Source organism: Thermobia domestica, chromosome 14 (genome assembly GCF_964235325.1).
Source record: "Thermobia domestica chromosome 14, izTheDome1.hap1.1, whole genome shotgun sequence".
NCBI lineage: Eukaryota > Metazoa > Arthropoda > Insecta > Zygentoma > Lepismatidae > Thermobia > Thermobia domestica.
In genome coordinates, this window is record NC_137467.1 from 170,845,613 (window position 1) to 170,868,346 (window position 22,734).

The 22,734-nt window shown below is 35.6% G+C and overlaps 1 protein-coding gene across 1 annotated transcript in view; it reads left to right on the forward strand.

Annotated features, from left to right (window-relative positions):
• The window catches only part of LOC145670107 (vascular endothelial growth factor receptor 1-like), a 211,881-nt gene that overhangs the window by 78,046 nt on the left and 111,101 nt on the right, over positions 1 to 22,734 (forward strand). The window contains exons 15-18 of the mRNA XM_081738475.1: positions 3,717 to 3,839; positions 8,686 to 8,815; positions 12,471 to 12,552; positions 21,741 to 21,846. Coding sequence (XP_081594601.1) covers positions 3,717 to 3,839; positions 8,686 to 8,815; positions 12,471 to 12,552; positions 21,741 to 21,846 — 441 coding nt within the window. The remainder of the gene's footprint in view (positions 1 to 3,716; positions 3,840 to 8,685; positions 8,816 to 12,470; positions 12,553 to 21,740; positions 21,847 to 22,734) is intronic.

Sequence of the window (22,734 nt, forward strand, 5' to 3'; positions counted from 1 at the left end):
TAAGGTTGAATTATTTCTGACAGCAGCTAGTGTTGCCTTCCTCAGCCCTTTCTTCTTCCGACCATATGATCAGGTTGTCAACTAACATAACTTCACAAGATTTGCATTCTCCATATTATTAGATGAACGATCTTATCGTATTTCGTAACTTGTTTCCTTCTCCTACCAACTTTTTGAAGATCAGTGAGGAACAATGGTCTGAATGGATCAGGTATCTGCACCTCCACGAACAGGAAAAGAAACTCTACTTATATTATTTCCAGCGATGTCATATTTCCTTGTAAAAAGCAATATTAATGAACTATAACAGCTATTTGGTCTAGGAATTAATTCGTGCGGGTGGACAAGAGATGGCGCAACGAACGGAGCGTCTTACAGTTCCGTGTATCCACACATGTGTTGCAAACCCCTGTCATCGCGTATCGTTCGTAGTATAGGGCAGTGGATTAAAGCGTCAACAACACCAGTTTGTAGTTAAGTGAACATGGCGCAATTTGTGCCTGATAAAGTGTTTTTGCGGGGTGTCCTGCTGCATTACTTTAACATGCAGAAAAGTGCGACTGAAAGTCATCGTATTTTGGTGGAAGTGTATGGTGACCATGCTCTAGCTGAGCGAACGTGTCAGAAGTGGTTTGCACGGTTTAGAAGTGGTGATTTCGGCTTGGCAGACCAAGAGCGAGCTGGACAGCCAAAAAAATTTCAAGACGAAGAATTGACAGCATTGCTCGAGCAGGATTCGTGTCAAACGCAGGAACAACTTGCAGCAGCATTAGGCGTTGATCAAACAACAGTCTCCAAACGCTTGAAAGCCATGGGAATGATTCAAAAGATGTCACATTGGGTTCCACATGAATTGAAAGACAGAGACGTTGAAAGACGAAAAACCATTTGCGAATTGCTGCTTCAACGACAGAGCAGAAAGGGGTTTCTGCATCGAATTATTACGGGTGATGAGAAGTGGATCCATTACGAGAACCCTAAACGAAAAAAGGCCTGGGTGAAACCAGGTGAACCAGGTCCATCACAACCAAAACGAGATATTCACTGTGCAAAGGTTATGCTGTGCGTATGGTGGGATATGAAAGGTGTGGTGTACTATGAGCTGCTGCAACCGGGTGAAACTATGAATGGAGAACGTTATCGACGACAATTAATGCGTTTGAAGCAAGCTCTGGCCAGAACACGACCAGAATGGGAGAACAGACATGATAAACTTATTGTTCAACATGATAACGCTCGCCCACATGTCGCAAAATCGGTCAAAACCTATTTAGAAAATGTCAGATGGGAAGTTTTACCCCACCCGCCGTATTCACCAGACGTTGCTCCTTCGGACTACTACTTGTTCGATTGCATGAACAACGATTTGATTGGACAGCGGTTTACTTCTTCAGAAGACAAATAGTTTTCATAATACTTTGGAAAGAAGTTCACCATGTTATTATATAGGGATTGATGATCTCAGCTGAAAACATTAGACACGGCCTTAAACTGAAATATTTTATTTTGCAAAATACTCATGGAAAGTTTCACTAAACAAAGAAAAAGTTATAGACTTACAAATGACAATATAAGACTATTTTGCTCGCTCTACACTATAGCTTAAATTTGCAATTGGTTTCACTTGACTTTTGCTTAGTTTTATAACTTGAAGTTACACCAATATTAAGGTCAACTCTAAATATGGGATCGGGCTTGTCCGTTTTCCTCAGATAATTAAACTGAAACAAGGTAGTTTGTAGTTGGAATTAAATTGTCACAATAGTATTAAATGTGAAAATTGCCTGCACGCTAGCGACATCTACTGATGTCAGCCAAGCATTGCACACACATTGCCCTCAATGTTCGTAATTTAAGGGCAATTTTCCTAATCCAGGAAAATTTTAAAGGGGAAAAAGGGGGATTTTTTTCGATAAAACCTGAAAATTCAGGGAAATTCTCGCGCTGACTGATTGTCCAATATAAATGCTTAAATTTTCCTTTGTTTTTCAGAAATGACCTAATGCAATAGAAATACTGTGTGTGTGTGTCCGAAGTAGCACGATTTAAAGCGATTGTTGACTGGGTGTATTAGTGTGTACTTTTTTTTGTTTAAAAAAGTGAAAGAAAAAGGCAAAAGTAATAGAAGCAAGAAACAAATGAATAAAACAAATGTGGTTACTACTTCCTTTAATATAGATAAATTAGTCTTATCACTAGAGAACGGATTTTAAGGTGCAGCACCTTTTCTAAAAATATAGTTGTTAAACAACCAAAGTTTAAAATATGTACTTCCGGGCATAAAACGAACTGAAATGAAGGCACTTTGTTGCACCTTTTTCGTGAATGTTGCACCTTTTTTGCTAAATTAATAAAGGTTCCAGATTTTTTAACTTCTTTTAGCCTTTAGCACCTTTATTGTCCCTTTTTTTCTATTTTTTCAAAGATTTGGACAGAGCAATGTGTTTTATTTTCAATCTGGTTTGCACATAATATTCCATAAATTTAGACACAATCTTGACGGATTTGCTAGAGACAAATTTGAACTGAATTTGCGAAACAATCCGGACGTAGAAACCTTTGCAACGTCAACTGAACTTCCTGTCCATGTGCTTACAAGGTATGCACTACTGGTTTTCATTGATGTCGAACAATGTTTAAGGATCACCTGAATTCCAAACGACAGAAATTAACATTCGAAACCATAGAAATGTTATGGATAATCAAGTATAACCAGTTTCCGAAAACCCAGTAGTATCAAACGCTTTCTCAAGCCACAAAATTGCTAATTAGTGTTTTTTTTTTTTTTTTTTAAATACCGAGTTGGTTTTAACCACAATTTTATTACAAGAATGTTGAAGGTTGTACAAGTTTATGAGAATAAATAAAACAATTTTGTAATTTACGTCAAATGTTTAAAGCCAAGTTTTTAACAATATTTACTGTGTAATGAATAAAGAATGTTCACGTAACTGTATACTATAGCACTTAATAAAGATATCCTACCCTAGCACCTTTTTTGCACCTTTTTGAATGATTTTTCAGCACCTTTTATTCCCTTTTCCTACGACATTTTTGCACCTTAAAATGCGGCCCCTACTTATCATAGGTATTGGATATTCAACAAACTAGGGAAAATTTGATAAGAAAAGGGAAGAGTTTGTGTGAGTCGAGGGAAGTTTTCTTAAGGAAACCTACGAACACTGCACACAGGAGTGGCGAGTGTTAACTATTATACTTATACCACATTGACTTGACACCTAGTCTTCCGTTCCAGACGCTGCTATCGGCTGAAGGAATTCCACTCCCTTTCGCTAGGACTCTCTCGCTTAGCAACAGCTGAACCCTTATTGGCTCAACGCGTGGGTGTGAGCTTTAGTTCGCATTTTTGCCACGGCTTAAGACATTTTGGCAGCACAATAGAAATTTGCATAATTCCTATTCTGAAACATTGTCTTCTATAATAAGGATTCCCAAATTAGTGTTTACAAGCAAAACTCATTTTATCTCACGTCTTTTATATCTAACTAATTTCAGTCTAATCCTGTTATTGCTTATAGCTGCTGCTAATTTTAGATAACGTACTTCAAAGAATGAAATCAATGTTTAATATGATAATGCTATAGTAAGATTATTCTATTGTTAAATTACGTATTTAAAGTAGACATTTTCATAACTAAATTAATTTAATAGACTTTATATAAGTACTTGATATGGTTTCGACTAATTTCTTTCAGATAATACATGGTGATCTTGCTGCTAGAAACATTTTATTGGCGGAACAAAATATAGTGAAAATATGCGATTTTGGTTTGGCCAGAAATTTGTACAAGAGTATGGATTATAAGAAGAAGAGTGATGTAAGCTTCTCATTGTTTTTTTTTAAATACTTATATATACCTAGCAAGGGCGCCGATTTCTCTGTAAATTTAGGGGGGCCCATTCAGATGCAAAAGGCATATATAGGGATTTAAAGACAAATTGCATTTAAATTGTACCAAATATTATATATTCATAAATAGAATGCGAGGGGGCGCAAATGAATTTTGGGGTGTCCGGGCCCCCTTGGCCCCCTAGGATCGGCGCCTTTGATACCTAGGTACACTTATGTCCAACATTATTGTCGCATGTCCATAAATATGTTGTTCTAGGAATATAATTTGATAACGAATTCGCCCGGTATTTCCTATAATGTTAGTATGTGTATAATCGGCAAAGGCATCTATGTGGCAAATTTCATGTCAAAAGAGCAGTAAACAAGAAGAAAAAACGAAAAGAAAACTCTCTTGTCCATTTAGCAACATTTTGTTTTACTTATTCTAATTTTCGTATTTATAATTTTTTTCCTATAAAATTTACCACAAATATACATCTCCCGATTATACACATAGTATCAGTATATTAAAAGTACCCTGCAAAAATATTATCACATTATATTCTTACAAGAAGACAGTTATAGATGTGCGACAATCATTTTGGACATGAGTGTACATTTATAATAATTTTTGTTCTAGCATGAATACGTTTGGTTCATATTACGATACGATTTAATATCCTTTCGCTACGAAATGATTTCATTCAACGTATGGTTTGGTAACAGGGAAGTTTAAATATGTTTTTACTTATAATTCCCTGTTATTATTCGAACTGTTACTGACCTCTCAGCTGGCTCAGTAGTTAGCATTTTGAAGAGACACGGGAAAGTTGGAAATCACTTTCTAGCAAAAATGTGAATATTTCACACTGCATGTTAAGTGTAAATTCCTGTCTTGTATATTTTTTAAGACCCTGCCATACTAAAAATAATACAAAATTTACCATTTTTCTTTTGCTTGTTTCACGTAAGTGAAAGGAGATAATGAAATGCAACTTACCACAATCATAGATAACGTTATTCTACAACAGAAAATATGAACCTGAAGAATGTTCAGTGTTGCCATTCATAGAAATTACAGTGTTGCCAGAATAATAATTCCCCCAAAATCTAAGTTAGGGCAGCGACTAGAGGAACAAACTCAACTGCATTTGATTACGTATCATGTTGTTTTGGTACCCTGTGAACTACTTTAGAAATAAGTTGTATTTAGTTTGTAATAAACAAAATAGTTTTTAACATAAAGTTATTAAAATTAAATAATAATGTAATTTAAAAGTAGTTCGCAGGATACCAAGACAACATGATACCGGTACGTAATCAAATGCAGTTGAGTTCGTTCCTCTAGTCGCTGCATTAACTTAAATTTTGGGGCAAATGTTATTCTGGCAACACTGTAATTTCTAATCGATGGCAACACTGAAACTTCTTCAGGCTCATATTTTCTGTTGTAAAATAACATTATCTATGATTGTGGTGAGTTGCATTTCATTATCTCCTTTGACTTATGAGAAACAAGCAAAAGAAAAATGGTAAATTTTGTATTATTTTTAGTAAAGCAGGCTCTTAATACTGAAAACAAAGATTAAATTCTTAATATATTAATTATGACTTGATTTTGACTTCTGCTGATCGAAAGCTGGAGTTCACTTTAGTTTTAACTATTACTCATAAAGTACAACAAAGAATATGCCTTACAATTTACTATTAACGTTTCTTTTCTTTCCATTCTTTGTTAAATATCAAAAAGCAAAATCTTAATTTAAAAAATCGTAGTACTAAGAGTACATGCTTTACTTGATTTTTGTTTCTAATCTTCACAGTAATAACTGCACTGTAACAACACGCCATTATGATCGTGAAATCCGAACAAATAGTAGGTTCATATTCGAGGTGTAGCAAAATCCGAGTAAAGTCACTTTATGTGTTGCTCGTGGACGGCCTAGGTTCTTCACCGACACAAGAATTTCGAGTTTATTAGCATACGATTGATTAAAATACATGTATTATTCAAACTCAAGAGCGTGCAATTGTTCCCTTCCGAAATAACATTCTTTTGTAGTTTGAACACACAAAATGCTGCTGACATGACAAGAAAACAACTTTCTAGTTGGAGATATTTTGATTAACCATTGTATATTTTGAAATTTTTACATTAAATTACAAAATTACATGAAATATATTTATAAAATTGTATCATGTATAAATATATTTCATGTAATTTTATATTATGTACTATATGATACATTTATATTTACATTACATTTGTTGCAATTTCACTATAATAAAATATTTAACATTGTACATAATTATTTTGCATACATAATGATTATTTCATATATTAATTCAATTGTTCAACACTTACGTTAAATATAAATGTAAGGCCATATATATATATATATATATATATATATATATATATATATATATATATAGCTATATCTATATCTATCTATCTATCTATCTATCTATCTATCTATCTATATATATAGGGTGTTAACGAACTAGACCGACAAATTGAAACAGATGATTCCTCACATCAGAATAAAGAAACAAGTTCATATGGACCTGTGGTCAGCAGTGCATAGTTTCAGAACTATGCCTGTCCAAAATCTTGGAAAATAAATTTTGGGGCTAATATCTCCAAAACTATTAGCCATTGAGCTGAGGCGGCATGCTATTGTCATAGACTTGTAATCTACTCTATCCAAAAATGTATGATTCTAAAGCATTGATTGGCGGCGCAAGGGATACCCCCACAGGAATAAAGAGTCCCGGAGGAAATATGAGTTCAATTCATAACAGATGGAAAGACGTCCCAGCAAGTAACAAAAAGTCGTTGATTGGCCATCGATATTTTGAACAAAATCTAGATGATGAAGGAGGTTTCGTGTTTTGTCTTTGGTTACATAACTACAACAGGGACTGAATGTTGAGGATAAAATAAAACTAAATAAAATCATTACGTCTACGGGTTTATAACCCACAATCATGGCTGTGTACTAAAGGAGACAGACATTAATAATACTTAATGATTTTGGAAGAACTGATGCAATGAAGTTTTGCGAGACAGACATTAATAATACTTAATGATTTTGGAAGAACTGATGCAATGAAGTTTTGCAAGGCAGACATTAATAATACTTAATGATTTTGGAAGAACTGATGCAATGAAGTTTTGCGAGGCAGACATTAATAATACTTAATGATTTTGGAAGAACTGATGCAATGAAGTTTTGCGAGACAGACATTAATAATACTTAATGATTTTGGAAGAACTGATGCAATGAAGTTTTGCGAGGCAGACATTAATAATACTTAATGATTTTGAAAGAACTGATGCAATTAAGTTTTGCGAGGCAGACATTAATAATACTTAATGATTTTGGAAGAACTGATGCAATGAAGTTTTGCGAGAAAATAAGAGTATCTCCCGAAAAAAAGCAAAGAAAGTGAAACAAAGAACAATTGGTACAACGTTCTTCACCACAAACTCACTTAGTCGTGGATCTAAAGTGGGATCCCTTGCCATATAGGTGCACACTACCATTGAGTCATCATGTACAGTCCGCAGCAAAAAAATCTGCAACATAAGCACGTAAGTTTATTGTGAAGCGACGAAGTTCTTTGCTCCAAAATAAGTGTGCAGGGGAGGGCGCCGAGGTTTCTCTGGAGTGCTTCGTGCCACTTAGACGTTATGTTGATTTCTTGCGCTGTTAGGCGTAGTTTCACAATAAACTTACATGCTCATGTTACAGGTTTTTTTTTTTTTTTTTTTTTTTTTTTTTGCTGCGGACTATACCAATTTTCCCCTCTCACGTAGGAAGCAACAGATTTTTGACAATGTATGGGAGGTGATGACACATAAAGCAACAATACAGGTTATGTAACAAAAAGAGGGAAAGATCGTGTTAAGAAGTTAGATATCTCTAGAAGAGTTGATAACTTATCCTCCCAGATTTGTTTTAAACAAATTAACATTCCACAGTGCTGTCTCTTATGCTAAAAGAGGCTAATGAGTAAAGAAATATAAAAAGAATTGAGAAAATGAGAATATGCTAGACAAAGGGAGAACCGCGAAGAAATTCATAGACACTCCTGGAAAGATATCTTTTCAACTCGATGACCAACATGAAAAGATGCTTGGGCATGTGGTTTACGTTGTAGGTAGTAATAGGAAATAGGACACATGATATTACCAAACAGTCACACTGGTGAAAATGTCATTGGACGGATCAGAGACGATCAAAACCAGCACATACACAGTGTCATGGAAGAACACACGGACACGTCTGGAAACAATAATGAAATCTACACTGAAACTAATCTCTCTCCCTTCACTGGGCAGCATGAATAATTCTGCACATGCAACAAATCCATAATGTATTTGAAATGAAACATATCCTTTTTTTAAAACTTGACCGATTTGTTTTCATAGTATCAAATGTCTCATGATAAGGTAGGCTTCTGCCAATTAAAACGGTCTAAGACGAATTTTTTCCACATGTTATTCTTTGGAAGTCAGAAGAATAGTTATATTTGCGTATGATTGTCGAGTTTGAATTACTAGGTAATTTTGGTTAAGCACAAAATAGTATTCGCAATATATTAAGAACACCCAACAGATTATCAACTAGTGCTAAGGGGATTAGTTTGTCTATAGTTGAATATTAGTGAAATAGATTTGGTAATCCCAAATACATTTTCCTCAATTGTTCTACATTGTAGATTTGAAAATCATACATGAATGCCAGATATAATAACATAATTAAGTAAGTTGAATATTCTGATTTTGTTGCCTATGTTAACGTATAAATGAAACTTATTTCTAGGGACCGTTACCTGTAAAATGGATGGCAGTAGAATCCATAAGAGATCGTGTGTTCTCGTCTCAGTCTGACGTATGGTCATTTGGTATCGTTCTCTGGGAGTTCTTTTCCCTAGGAAGAGTTCCCTATCCAGGTAAGTGATTAGAAGTAAGTATTACTTGAACTCTCACTAAAAAAATTACGTCCCACGGTTATGCCGGCTAGGCTAAAGGAGACGGTGATGATGAAGTAATGAATGAAATTGTGGAATGAAGAAAGTGGGAGGAAATGGGAGAACCCCGAGAAAACCCACGCACACAGTGCTTGTCCACCAGAAAGTCCACTTGGCGCAAGCTGGGACCTCGTGCCAGGACCTCAAGCACCAGAAGTAAACACTCTACCACTGAGCCACTGTGGCTCCAGGCAGGGGCGGATCCAGGGAGGGGGGCCAAAGAAATGTTCTTATTTTTTATATATAAATAAAATCCATCCCAAAGTTTGGAGCCCTTAAAGGTGGCAATATGACAACCCACCGCCCCCCCAGAAGTCGGTTCTGGATCCCCCCAGAAGTCGGTTCTGGATCCGCCCCTGGCTCCAGGAGACTAAAAGTATATCATTATATATTGTGCAATGAATTTAAAAGTAGCAGCATGATTTGTTCTCCAAATTATATCTATATCGATAAAATTAAAGGAACTCCTTCGTGTCTAAGCGGTTAGCATACGCGTCTTTGACTTGGGAGACCCGGGTTCGTTTCCCGGCGGAGCTCGCGTGGTTCGGATTCCACGTTAATCAGTAAGTCCTGTTTCATATATCCCGCTGTTGAAAAGAAGTTTAAACTCGAAATCAACTCAACTCGATAAAATTAATATTTTTTTAACTGCAACAGTTTCTGTCTATTTAAATAACAAATATTTTAATAAAGCCTTTCGTGTTAGATAAATTATCGCTTTTAATCTATTCATGTCATCACTATTTCTATAAGTTTGTTTAACTATGATGTTTGTAGTTACAAGGATTCTATTTTATCCAATTAAACTACTACTACTACTACTACTACTACTACTACTACTACTACTACTACTACTAATAATAATAATAATAATTGCCAAATACAATACTTGAAAACAGTAAATGCAAACCATATTGGGATTGAGAAATCAGAATGTGGTAACGGTATCTGCAAATCGACCTGACATAACCATCGTCAATAAAATAGACCAAGAGGAAACCATCATAGATGCAGTAGTGCTACTGACTCACAATATACATACAACATTTAGTAAGAAAATTAGCAAATATAAAGATCTGACAGACAAAATCAAGAAGATCTGGTAAATGCGTAGGAAATTACAGAAAAACAATCATTATTTTGACAGTAGTCCATAAATCACTGCAATGCAATTGGAAAAGGTAAATGCAACACTTCTTTTACATACCTACCAAAAAATCAGTAATTCTGGAAACCTGCCATATAGTAAGGAAGTTCTTTGGAGATGAACTCTTCCAATAACCTGTATTTGTTAGAAATGACCTTCAAATTGTTAAGTTAAAGCCGAATTAAAGCAAGATACAGTATCCATAATCTAACAGTACGTCGACTCTTATGTTTGTTAATGTATTTTCATTTCAAGAAAAAGCAGAATAAATTGCATTTTCAAATACAATCAATTTTTCGTTCGAGATTTATTACTTATTAACATTAACTAATTCAAATCTATTTGGTATTACAATAAAGCAAATTCAAACACATGATTTGTTTAAATATCAAGCAATGTATTGTAGTAAACAATATAAACAAATTAAGTTATATAGTTAAAAAATCAATCATGTAAATAAAATAAATATCTTGAAATGGAAACAAACATTACAGGTACTTCAATAGTTTTCGGAAACAACAATCATAACAAATTGAAGAAATTTAGATTAAAATCTGGAAATTGATCACAACAATCATAACAAATTTAACAAATTCATATCAAAATCTGGAAATTGATCATAACAAATTGAAGAAATTTAGATTAAAATCTGGAAATTGATCACAACAATAATAACAAATTGAAGAAATTCAGATTAAAATCTGGAAATTGATCACAACAAACATAACAAACTGCAGAAATTTAGATCCAAATCTGGAAATTGATCACAGCAATAAAAACAAATTGAAGAAATTTAGATCTAAATCTGAAAATTGATCACAGTAAACATAACAAACTGCGGAAATTTAGATCTAAATCTGGAAATTGATCACAACAATAATAACAATTGAAGAAATTTAGATTAAAATCTGGAAATTGATCCCAACAATCACAAGAAGCTGAAAAATTTAAATCAAAATCTGGAAATTAATCAGATAAGCATATCGTTCTTTTTCTTTCTACACACGCTTCCATGATAATTTTTGTATGTTAAAATACTACATGAAAATTTTAAACTAGTAAATCCACTTATAAGCAGTGTTAGTATTTAGCTAGTTCGCCCGGATGAATTGTTAACACTCCTCAGGCCCCCACAACCTATTGTTAAGATTCTCTCTCTTCACCTCTAGTATTTGCGAAGTAAACAAGACTACATATAAGAAAATATATGTTTTTAATTTCCAGTTTGAAAGAGACAACTACAGTTCAGATATGACACTTTAATTATCTATAGCATCACATCAACGGAGATCATTTTGTTGATATGCTGACGACGTTCATTTCTGTTAGTTCCGTACTAAAAACGCAATTTCTGCGTTGCGCTGGCACAAACTGATACAAAACGTGGCTTCTCATGTATTTGAGCTCTGGCATTCATCGCAGACGTAAATGACATTTTAACGGCCTCAAGCACTATGTATATTACTATTACTACTACTAATAATGATAATAAACATACAGACACATGATATAATCATCTATATATATAAAAGAGAACGTACAAATCCTTTGTCCGCTCATCACGCTAATACGGCTGAACCAATTTCTTTTATTTTTGGGGGGTTATTAGGATTTGGACCCTAAATGGTTTTTATCATATCACTTTAATTTTCAATTACCAGTGTCTTGAGATAATTGACCATTCAGGTGTCCATTACGTACAAATCCTTTGTTAGTTCATCATAGGTATAAAAAATAAACGTATTTATATGCAACCCGCATGACCGTGTCACTCGGCGGGTTAACATAAATGACAGGCGTTATAATGGTTTTTATCATATCACTTGAAAGCGAAAAAGTAAAAATTATCTAAGTAACAAAGTTTATTGCGTTCCGGGGTGACCGCAGCGAAGCGGGGTGAACGCTGCTAGTATATTAATAATAGTAATTCTAAATCAATTACTTTACTAATCGTAGAATCGGTTGTTAAATAATCAATGGTACCAGTCCTTTTAAGACCAGGAACCCCACTCAGGTTATTCTGTAAAACTTGTCTATGTAGACCAGCATACATTCCATTCTAAAGTGTCTAACTTAGACAGGTGGCATATTTACAGAAATTTTTGAATCTACAAATATATTTTGAATTTACAGGTACATTTTGAAGCGAAAGGATATTATATGTAGATTATAAATATACGCATTTTAAATACAATAACAACTTATTTTATGCTAAAATGACTAAAACCAAGTAAAACCTTAGTCAAACCTTAGTCAGGATGGTTGCTTGCTAGATGAAACAAGTTATCTACACCAACTTATTTTTTCGATTGAAGGAGCCAAATACATGCATCTGCTTAAGATTAATATGCTGTTATACATAGTAGAATAACATATTCTCATAATCTGTATAGAATAAATTTCTAACGATTATTTTTATTGTTACTCCAGGGTTAGAGCTGGACGAAATGTTTTTGCAGAAAATCCTTGGAGGGTACAGAATGGAAAGTCCTCATTTCGCAACTGAAGACCTGTAAGTACTTCATAAGTACTCCTCATGAGAGTAAACTAATAAGTTTTTAAATAAATATTCTAAGATCAAATATCTGAATAGAAAGTAAATGTTTGATTAGGCAAATAATTCAGTGGCAGATCTAACCCGGGGCCGCGGGGGACCTAGGCTCCCCGGTTTTTTGAGCGATAAAAGTAATTGATGCTATTACTTATATATATTTGAAAGTTTATAGTAAACTCATGATATACTAAATATCGTAGTCTGCATTCTGGCTGCTTCCCCTCCTAGTTTTTACGTTCTAGAGCCGCCCCTGGCAAATATTCAATATTGCGACGTTGAATCCATAAATACACAAGAAATATCTGTCGCTCAGTGTTTCGTAAGCTGTGTATCCATCAAGGTAAAAAGTATGACGCAAACTTTTACCTGTTGTAAAAAATGTCGAGTTTTCCACCATCATTATTATTTTATTCCAGTTAGTGTCTTTCATATGTTTGTACAGCATTTCATTCTCTGCCTAAGTTTATTCTCTGTACAGCATTTTCTTGGTTGCTAGAACAAAACTAAATTCTATTAACGTTCATGACAGCTATAATAATACGTTTCTCGAAAAAAAAAAAAAAAAGCACAGGAAACTAGGGATACGGTAGCCGAAACACACACAATAAGTGAAATGTTGTTAATGCCTGCTGGAAAAGAGATGTTAAAAAAAAGTCTTGAATTCAAAAGCTGCTAGTGATAATTACAAACTTGCTGACACAATCAATCACTAAGCCAAGGTGACCAGACGTCCCGTTTTAGCCCGGACAGTCACTTATTTTCAACCGTTGTCCCGTTTTTTCTGATTCTCAAACGGGACGCCTAAATGTCCCGTTTTTAAGCAAACGTGACTCAGGTGTCCCGTAATTATTATTCAGAATATAAATGGCCAATGCTAATTCTGCACTCTTCCGTACCAACACGCATTGGGAAGGTTCAGCAGTGCCTAGAACTTCTGAATATTCAAATGAGAATTGAGTGTTCTGTGGTTCAAGTGGGAATTGAGTGGTAATTCTTGAGTGTTGAAGTAGTTAAAAGTATTTTTGGGTAGTACTTAAGTTAGAAACGCTGTGTTATCATTCTTACTTGTGTATTTTGTAAATTGAAAACACTGCTGAGTTCCAAAATGCAATGTGCAAGTCACCTCCTTCCCCCCGTCGCCGATTCGTATGCGTCCCGTTTTTCAAAGTAAAAGTTCTGGTCACCTTGTACTAAGCTCATTTTAACCTACATATTTTTGTGAACTGAATTTATCGACTCAACTGAAATTAAAACAAACGAAGAAAGACTTAAGTCTGTCAACGAAAAAAATGAGACTTACATTGTTAACGATTCCTCAACGGATCAACTGTGTGCAGTTAAGCAGACACGGGTGTCACGATCGAAAGTATGAGTACAATTATTTACTTTAATAGTAACAGAAAAGTTGACTTCTTGTACTTTGTACGTAATTTAATTGTACTTTTGTTCTAACACTGAATACTTCTGATAAATAAACAAATAATGAAAAAGAGGAAGAAGATTTGTCCGACTTATTTACTAAAATAGTTTTGTATGCTAATTAAATAAGTTGGCCGGGTTCGTTTGTAACCCACAGCCATCTTAACTAAATACTGTGTATATTATAATATAGTGGACTGAGTTACGAAAGTATTCCGTTCTGTAACACAGCTCCTAAACCGAAACGTTTGTAAATCGAAACTATTGTTCCTATTGAAATTAATGAAGATACAGTGAATCCGTTCTATCCACAGAAACGTGGTATTGTACAAAATGGTCATCCAGAAAAGAAAGACCGTTTAGTTATACAAAATGAAAAACACGATATTTATTGGAAAAAACAGTTCTGTTTCACACCTGAAGCTTCCTTCACTTCTGTACATACTCACCTCCTATATTTAAACATTTGTCGTATCTGATCATCAGCTTCAGAATTCTCATGTTATACTCTTTTGCCGACAGTTCAGGTTCAGGGGTGGACTGGCTATGTAAAAAGGGCGCGGTCACATACTCTGGGAGGGCGCCGTTCATCCGAGGCTTTCGCTTGTATGGAATACCCCCTCCTAATAAAAGAAAGTGCCGGGGGGCTTCCCCCGGGAAATTAATACACAAAAAACAACAAAAGATTAAGTAGCTATTTCAGTTAATCACGATAGAATTATACAAATTCAATATTTTCATAAACAAACAAAGTGACTTTGAGTACTAAATATATTAGGCCTATATAAATCTGCACATTTTAACTGAGACTACAAAAATCTCACCAGTTGTTTAAATTCTTCGGCTACATTTGTTAACAGCCTAATTATAACTGAAGATTTGAGTTAAGTTTGGGGCTTATGCTATTTTTCATACTTCTGACTTTTTAAAGCTATGTTCATCATAACAGTAATTTATTTTTCATCTATTTTTAAAACCGTTAATAAAAAGTATACATGAAACATTTACTACAAATTAACGAAAGTAAATTTAGAATTATATACCTACCTAGCGAAAAAAGAAATTTAAAAACAAAACTGGAAAATGAAAGTAAAGTCACTGCTTTATGCTGGAAGAAGCCTTCGCATCTCCTTGCTTTTCTCAATAATAAGATTGTTGTCTATTTTGATCAGATTGTCTCTTTCTGAGTTCATCAAGAACAATGATTCCAGATGTTCGTCTGTAAGTCTTGAACGAAGTCTTGTTTTTATGTAGGTGTCCCGACAAAACGTACCAGCGACAAAACGTACCACTTGAATTTTTGCGACAAAACGTACCACTTTTGACGACCTGTCATAAATAACAACCTATCATGGATTAATTAAAGCATTTCTGATATTTATTCCACGACAAAACGTACCACTTATATAAATTACAACCTGTCATGGACTAATTAAAACATTTCGGATATTTAATACGCGACAAAACGTACTACTTCATGTTAAGAAACTACTTCCTCGTGAACAGGTAAAACAACGGCAGTATACGATTGAGAAGAACAGACAGGTAATGTATCGAGTTGTCAAAGTGCAGAAATTCATTGGTAAAAGAGGGCTCATTTACAGAGGAAATGTAGCAGCCTATAAACTGAAAGACACAGCTATAGATTATGGAAACTTTTTGGATATTTTTCCTTTCTTAAGCAAATTTGATCTTCCGCTTAAAAGTAATTTAGATAAGGTCACCGACAAGAGTCATATACGAGGAAGTAAGCAGAATAGTGGTCGCATAACTTTTACTAAACACGGTGAATTATGTTTTGAATGCTATCAGCACACTTATCAGAGAAGATATTTCGAAAGAAGTCTCTCAAGCTTCAATATTTTCTGTTCTATTAGACACTGCTCAAGATATAGTAGTTTCATGCCAGTGCTCTGTTGTTTTACGAAGTATTGTTGTCATTGTAAAATGCATATATAGGCCTACCACAGGCCAGTGTCTTTGCGGTTTACCGCTGGAAATTCTGCAGAATTGAACCTTGATGTTAAGAAGTGTATTTGAAATTCAACCGATGGCTCAAGTAACATGCAAGGACAATATTCGGATTTTTTCAATTCACCTATGATCAGTTACACGTGTGATTCAGTTTATTTTGAGTTTAACGGCCCTTTTAGCAGCGAGGCTATATGAGACGGGACATACTGATTTACGGGAAATCAGAAGCACATGAGCTCCCGCCGGGAATCGAACCAATGTCTCCCACGACAAAGGCGCATACGCTAACCGCTTAACTACTAAGAAACTCAGTTACATATGTGATGTTACGCTCATATACTCAATCATGTCATATGTGATCTGACAAAAAATTGCATTGATTCTGTGTCATTGTTCTGCTGAATGACTGTGCGATATTTATGCGTGAGTCTTATCAGCGAACGTACATTTGGAAGATCAAATGTTAACAAAGGCGTCTTACAGTTATTGCGGAAACTAGATGGTAGAAAACAAACTGTTTTTCAGAAAAAGTTAGGTCATTTTTCGAACCCAAAAAGTGTTTTGTATATAGAGTTGACCATAACAATTAAGAAAATAGCTTCTACAGAAAATATCAAACCAAAAGCTAGGTGTAAAGCGAAAGTATATATAAAAGATCTTCTCAAGTTCAAAACAATTCGGACAACTGAAAAGTTCCTTAAGATATTTCAAGTGACGACCTCTGTGTCAAACTATCTCCAAATAGAGGGTGCTGCTAGTGTAGTCCTATCGGATGGTGCAGACTACTCTGTTCCAACTGAAAGAGTAGAGAGATGATTTTGAATCCGTTAAGAATGCAGCATTAAGCTTTGCAGAATGGGCCAATAACAAATTTGAAGACTTAGAACGTGATTTCTTTTTTTCTATTGACCTGTCGACAATTCGCCTTCAGAGATGGACAAAGATTTTTCGTGTGGATATGAAGATGAAGCTGCTTCTATCCAATGTCCAGGTACTGCATCGAAGCATTCAACACAATATTGGACATGGTAGTTTTGAGTATTTCTTCAAGATTCAAGAAGCAATGTACTTTATGGATTATTTGGACCGTAGCTACTTCAACCAAGTAACAGAACTTCCAGACGTGCCTTTCGATAAACTTACATATTTTCTGAAAAACTTCAGTTAAGAAGTTTCCAAGGATACTATAAATATATTCTCTTGGACTTTTGAAGGACGTGGATATCCTTGAAAGTCAGTCTGGATGACAAGCACAACCGAGGAAAAATGACTGTGCTGATGGTGCAAGTGATTCAGAATTAGGAGAAAATAAATTTGTTTACAAGGAAAGCGAATGCAAAACGCGTTGCAAAATTGTCCAATTTGCTGCTTTTTAATTTTGCAGAACTGTAATTTGTGCAGTAATACTTATCCAGGTTTCCAGCATACAAATTTTTATTGACTTTGCCCGTAACTCAGGTAACATGTGAAAGAAATTTTTCAAAATTGAAATAAATTGAAATACATTAAAAATAGGCTAACGAGTACCATGTCCCAGGAACATTTGAAAACATTTTGTTGATGTCTATTGAAAAAGATTTATTAAAAAATATTTCGAATGCAAAAGTGATAGATACAGTAGCATCAAAAACTAGTACACTAAAGCATCTGCTAATTTTGTAATATAGTATACGTTCTCCTTGAACTTCATATAATATTTTGAACAATTCAGAATAATATACTAATGAAAGAATATCAGGTTTTAATTGTCAATTGTTAATACTATTGACTAACTGTAGAAAGAAAACTGTGCAATTGATTTGTGATATTGAGATGCTGGTGGCCCTTGTGGGAGAAAGCACCCGCGCCCCTCTCATAATGCCTATCCGTCTCTGGTCCAAAGCCTGGGTAATGTGTGATGGAAATCAGCAAATATTCAAATATTGCATATGCAAGATTCTTGCTGGTCTTGGTCTGGCGAAAATCTTGCAGGTATGGTCTTAGTCTTAGCCTTAGTCTTAGTCTTGGTCTTGCATCGGTATTTTTCTCAGCACCAATCTGTTCAACTTTTAACCTTACTTTGGCCGATATATATATATACTTATATACCGTCCTATCAAGTGGTACGTTTTGTCGCCTGACATTATTTGATGGCTGATTGGAAGACTCTTCGCAAGTAGCCCTCCAGGCAAGTGGTACGTTTTGTCGCTTGTCATTATTTAGTGTTTTTAGAAAACCTTTCACAAGCAGCCCTCAGGGTAAGTGGTACGTTTTGTCGGTGGTACGTTTTGTCGCGTATTCTTTTATGTAACACCAGCAGCGCCCCTAACGGCGGGAGTGGGAGGGAGAGACATATAAAAATGATCCAAAATGACCGAGATTAGAGTCAAATCAATATATTTCGAAGTCGCTAAGATCATTAATGGTACCACCAAAGCCTAAAACAGAAAGGGCAAGGCCGTAGGCCGAGTAAAGACGGGATCTGGGGCGGAGCAGGAGGGTGGGAGGGTTGATATATAAAAATCATCCAAAGTGACCGATATTAGAGTCAAATCTATATATTTATTGGTAAATCTAATATCATTAATAGCATTCCCACGCCGAAAACAGAAAGAGCGAGGCCGCAGGCCGAGCAAATGCCGGGGTCTGGGGTGGAGCCCTAGCTGGCCAAAGGCTAGCGAATTTATAAAATAATTATGTAGCTTTGTTTTCTTTTAATTGTGTTCAGAGAGGAAACTGTGCGCCTTCCCGAGGCTAAGACGGGTCTTAGCCCCTCCCGAGGAGGGCGCAAAGGCACTGATGTGAGGAGGGCGCAGCGGCCATCGGACCGGTACTTGATTATGGCCAGTCCACCCCTGTTCAGGTTGCCACTGCATTCAAACAAAATACCGCTCGCGCACTTCCACCATGCATATCACTCCTCTTTTTCTTTTCACAGTCAAGTGGCTTCCGTACAGTGTTGCCAGATCTAGCATAATTTGCATGTCTTTAGCATCCTGCTTTTAGCATCCTGACCAAATCTAGCACAATTTCAGCAAGTTTATCAAAAAGCCGTAAAACCTGGAGATGAGAAAGTTCGTGGGAAGGAAAATAACGGCAGAAATGTATCCTCTTCCATTGATTCATACAGTCGGTAAACCATACAGACAGTCTTATTTTCCGAAGTAATTTAGAAACGGCTTTGGGCTTTTTTTTTTGTGGCTCCACCCAGGGTTTTCTAATCCTTTAACTGCCAGGCATGGGCGAAGCTATGGGAGCCATTCTCCCCAAACTTTTGACAACTTCATCATCTTTATTTCTGACTTCATTACCATCTTTATTCCTGAAATGAAAGGTCCGAGACCGACCAAAAATCTGCCCCCTCCCCAGCAGACAATTCCCAACTCTGCTTACGCTGCGAGGTAATTTTCTTTCAAAATATGTAAACAAACACTTTGCATTCATTTATACGATATATACACCATTGAGTCTGGCAACGACTGCACTAGTTTAGTTGACTTAAAGCTTTGGTGCGTGAAGTATTTAGTTCTATCCACGCATTCTTTGGGCTCTGCGTATTTTAAGTTATGTTATCGTATCTCAACTTCGTTTTTGTTTCTTTTAAAACTCCTGAATTAGTAATTATGAGGATCTAGCATAATTTGACCGAATCTAGCATAATTTCGATCAGGTTTTGGAATAATTCCGAGCTGTGAGTCTGGCAACGCTGCTTCCGTAACAGCTGTGCTCATAACGCTGTAAGTGGAGGTTGCAAGAAGTCGCTCTTGTGCAGTTGGAGTGGTCAGAATGAACTGGGTAATTTTAAATCTCGCTGACTGTGAGGTAAGGAGTGTTATTTGATTTCTGAACGCTCAAAAGGTGAAACCAGTATAAATTTAGCAGCAACTGAAAGCAGTGATCGTATGGTAATGATGCAATGAACGAAAGAAATTTGAGAAAATGGTGTGAAATGTTCAATGGGCAAACAAATGTGCACCAAGAAACACGACCTTGAGGTCCATCATTCATTGCAGAAGACCTGAAGACTGTAGTGAACAACATAATCTTGGCTAGACATGTGCTAACTCTCGACGAATTGTACATTGTGTTTCCAGACATTTTTCGTTCTTTGCTTGATGAAATTGTGTCGAAACATCTCGGCTATAACAAAATGTGTGCATAATGAGTTCCACGGCAACTTAGTGACCAACACAAAGCTGAGATAATGGGCTGAGCATTGACATTCTTGACACGATATCGCACAGATGCAGACTCCTTTCTTAATCGGATTGTGACTGGTTATGAGATCTGGGTGTCTCAATCACCCCAGAGAGCAAGCGTAAACCACTTGAGTGGCATCATCCATCATCACCCAAAAAACCGAGGATATTCAGACATTTGTCTCAACACGAATGACCATGCCAACAATCTTTTGGGATCGTAAAGGTGTTCTTTTGCTGGTGCCAAAAGGCACTACAATCAATGCAAATCGTTATTGTAAGGCTCTAACAGGACGCGAGGAATGTTTTCTGAAGAAATTGCGCTTCTTCACGACAATGCTCGCCCTCATACTGCTGCTGCAACTCAAGAATCGCTGGATCAATTCGGGTGGGGCAATTTTGCTTCCTCTCTATAGTCCAAATTTTGCTCCTAGCGACTTTCACCTTTTCCCTAAGCTGAAAGAGTTTCTGGACGGTAAACGTTTTGGAAGTGCTGAAGAGTTAGAGAATGCAGTGTCACCTGGCTCTAATGAACTACAGGCTGGAGAGTATAACAGTATAAGTCCTAACCGTCACGACGGAGGAAAAATATCTTTCAGAATCAACGTTGGAAGCTGGCAAAGATATTGCTTCAAGAGCACAGGCAGCAAAATCTTTGTGTTCACATTGCAGTACAAGAAGGGTTTCCTAGAGATTCACTTCTTTCCCGTTATCTACCGATTTTCTCACATATCTATCAAGGATAAATAGACTTTAGCAAGTTCTGGAGGTGACAGTTTATCCAACCTGTTTATACGTTTTAGTTGCTTTATAAACTCAGGAGTCACACTATTTTCAAGAATACACTGAAGGTTGGACACTTGGTGTAGCAACTGTAACGCGTCTTTAGAAGGGTTAGTTTCCGTGATACCTTCCAGCTTCTGTGAATCACATTTTGTTGCAAACGAAATTTGTATTTTATTACTATTACCGGCCAACATGGCGATTTCGCGAATCTATCGCTTTATGCAGTGCATTTCGGTGTTATTTTGAAAAATTACCAAATTGGCGTTATTTCGCGATTTAAAAACACCAAAAACGGCCTTGTATTATATATTTAGGCATACCTTTTACTTTTAATTTTTTTAAGTTTTCGATGTTATCGTTAAAACGAACACTTCACATCCTTAATGATTAGTATACGACTTCAGGTGAGAGTTTATATGGTTCTGATCCTGCGTTAAGTTATAGATCCAAGTATCATGCAGCCTTGGTGTTGGAAAGACTTTAAACTTCAAATCAACCAAGTATTATTTACTGTAGGAACTGTATTACAAGTACTCACAGTCTGAGGGGTTGGGGCTTTTTTTACCACTAAATTTCAATGATGTACCTTCTTCTAACTGTATAAATGAGAAGGAATGTCTTACCTTCCTTGCGAATCAGAGCGTTTCGGTTATAACTTCTAAATATTCTCAATTTTCTTGGTTTTATTATTTACTTATTTATTTATTATTTTTTGAAAGTGGCTGTATTGTTAATAGTATGAAGAATGTAGTATTCTTAACAGAAGTTTTTCTTCTTTTCCTTTGCAAGGTACACAATAATGCTGAACTGCTGGCGAACGAAACCAGAAGCCCGCCCGACATTCTCTGATCTCGTAGGTATCATAGGGAATGTGCTGGACGAAAATGTAAAAAATGTAAGTTCTTTTTTCTGTTTTTTCAATATACCTTCATTATCCTTGTGTGTAACTTCTTTAGAGCGTGCTAATGGCCTGTTGGGTAACGAAGACTGGATTATGACCTGTTCATGTCTATTGATGATTAAACTAGACTCGAAACAGATATAACAACTTAAAACCTTACAAAAGTCCATGTCGAAAGGTAGAAATTCCCATTTTACTCTTAAATTTTCCACGCGCTACACTAACTGTGATACATTCAAAATTTATAAAATATGGAAATTGCAACTACTGTGTATCATTTACTTTCTTCAATCTTTGAGTGACTTATTCGCAAATTTCGATCTTCTAGATTCCTAATAAATATTTTCCTTAATTAAAAAAGACTAGTTTTGATGAGAACAAGCACATTTTGTTGTTAGAATTTAGGATTTCCAGCCGTGCCGACGTCTTGTAATTTTTAGACGCCATTGGTGCAGGGTATTAAACCCACACAAATTATTAAAAAAAAAAAAAATAATAAAACTGTCATTATAATGGAATTTGGGTGAGTGCGTTAGAAATACAAAAAGCGTGGTGACGATAGTGATTTCAAACTTTTAATGTATTTTGCACAAATATCACTAAATCCATTAGCACACAAACACGTAGAATGATTATATTCAAAATCATACTAGACTATAAATAAAATGTAGTAACCCATACAGTAAATTCTCGTTATATAATCCATCGATGAATTACGCCAAATACTGTTAAATGTTCCCTTGAATCACTCGTAGTAATATCTTTTGCTACAGAATAAAAGTTATTTCTGGTAACACTTTTGGAAATATTAAATAAAAGCTTCACAATCACTGATATAATTACTAAGTCTGTCAAACATAGCCATAGAAATTCCAAACTTCA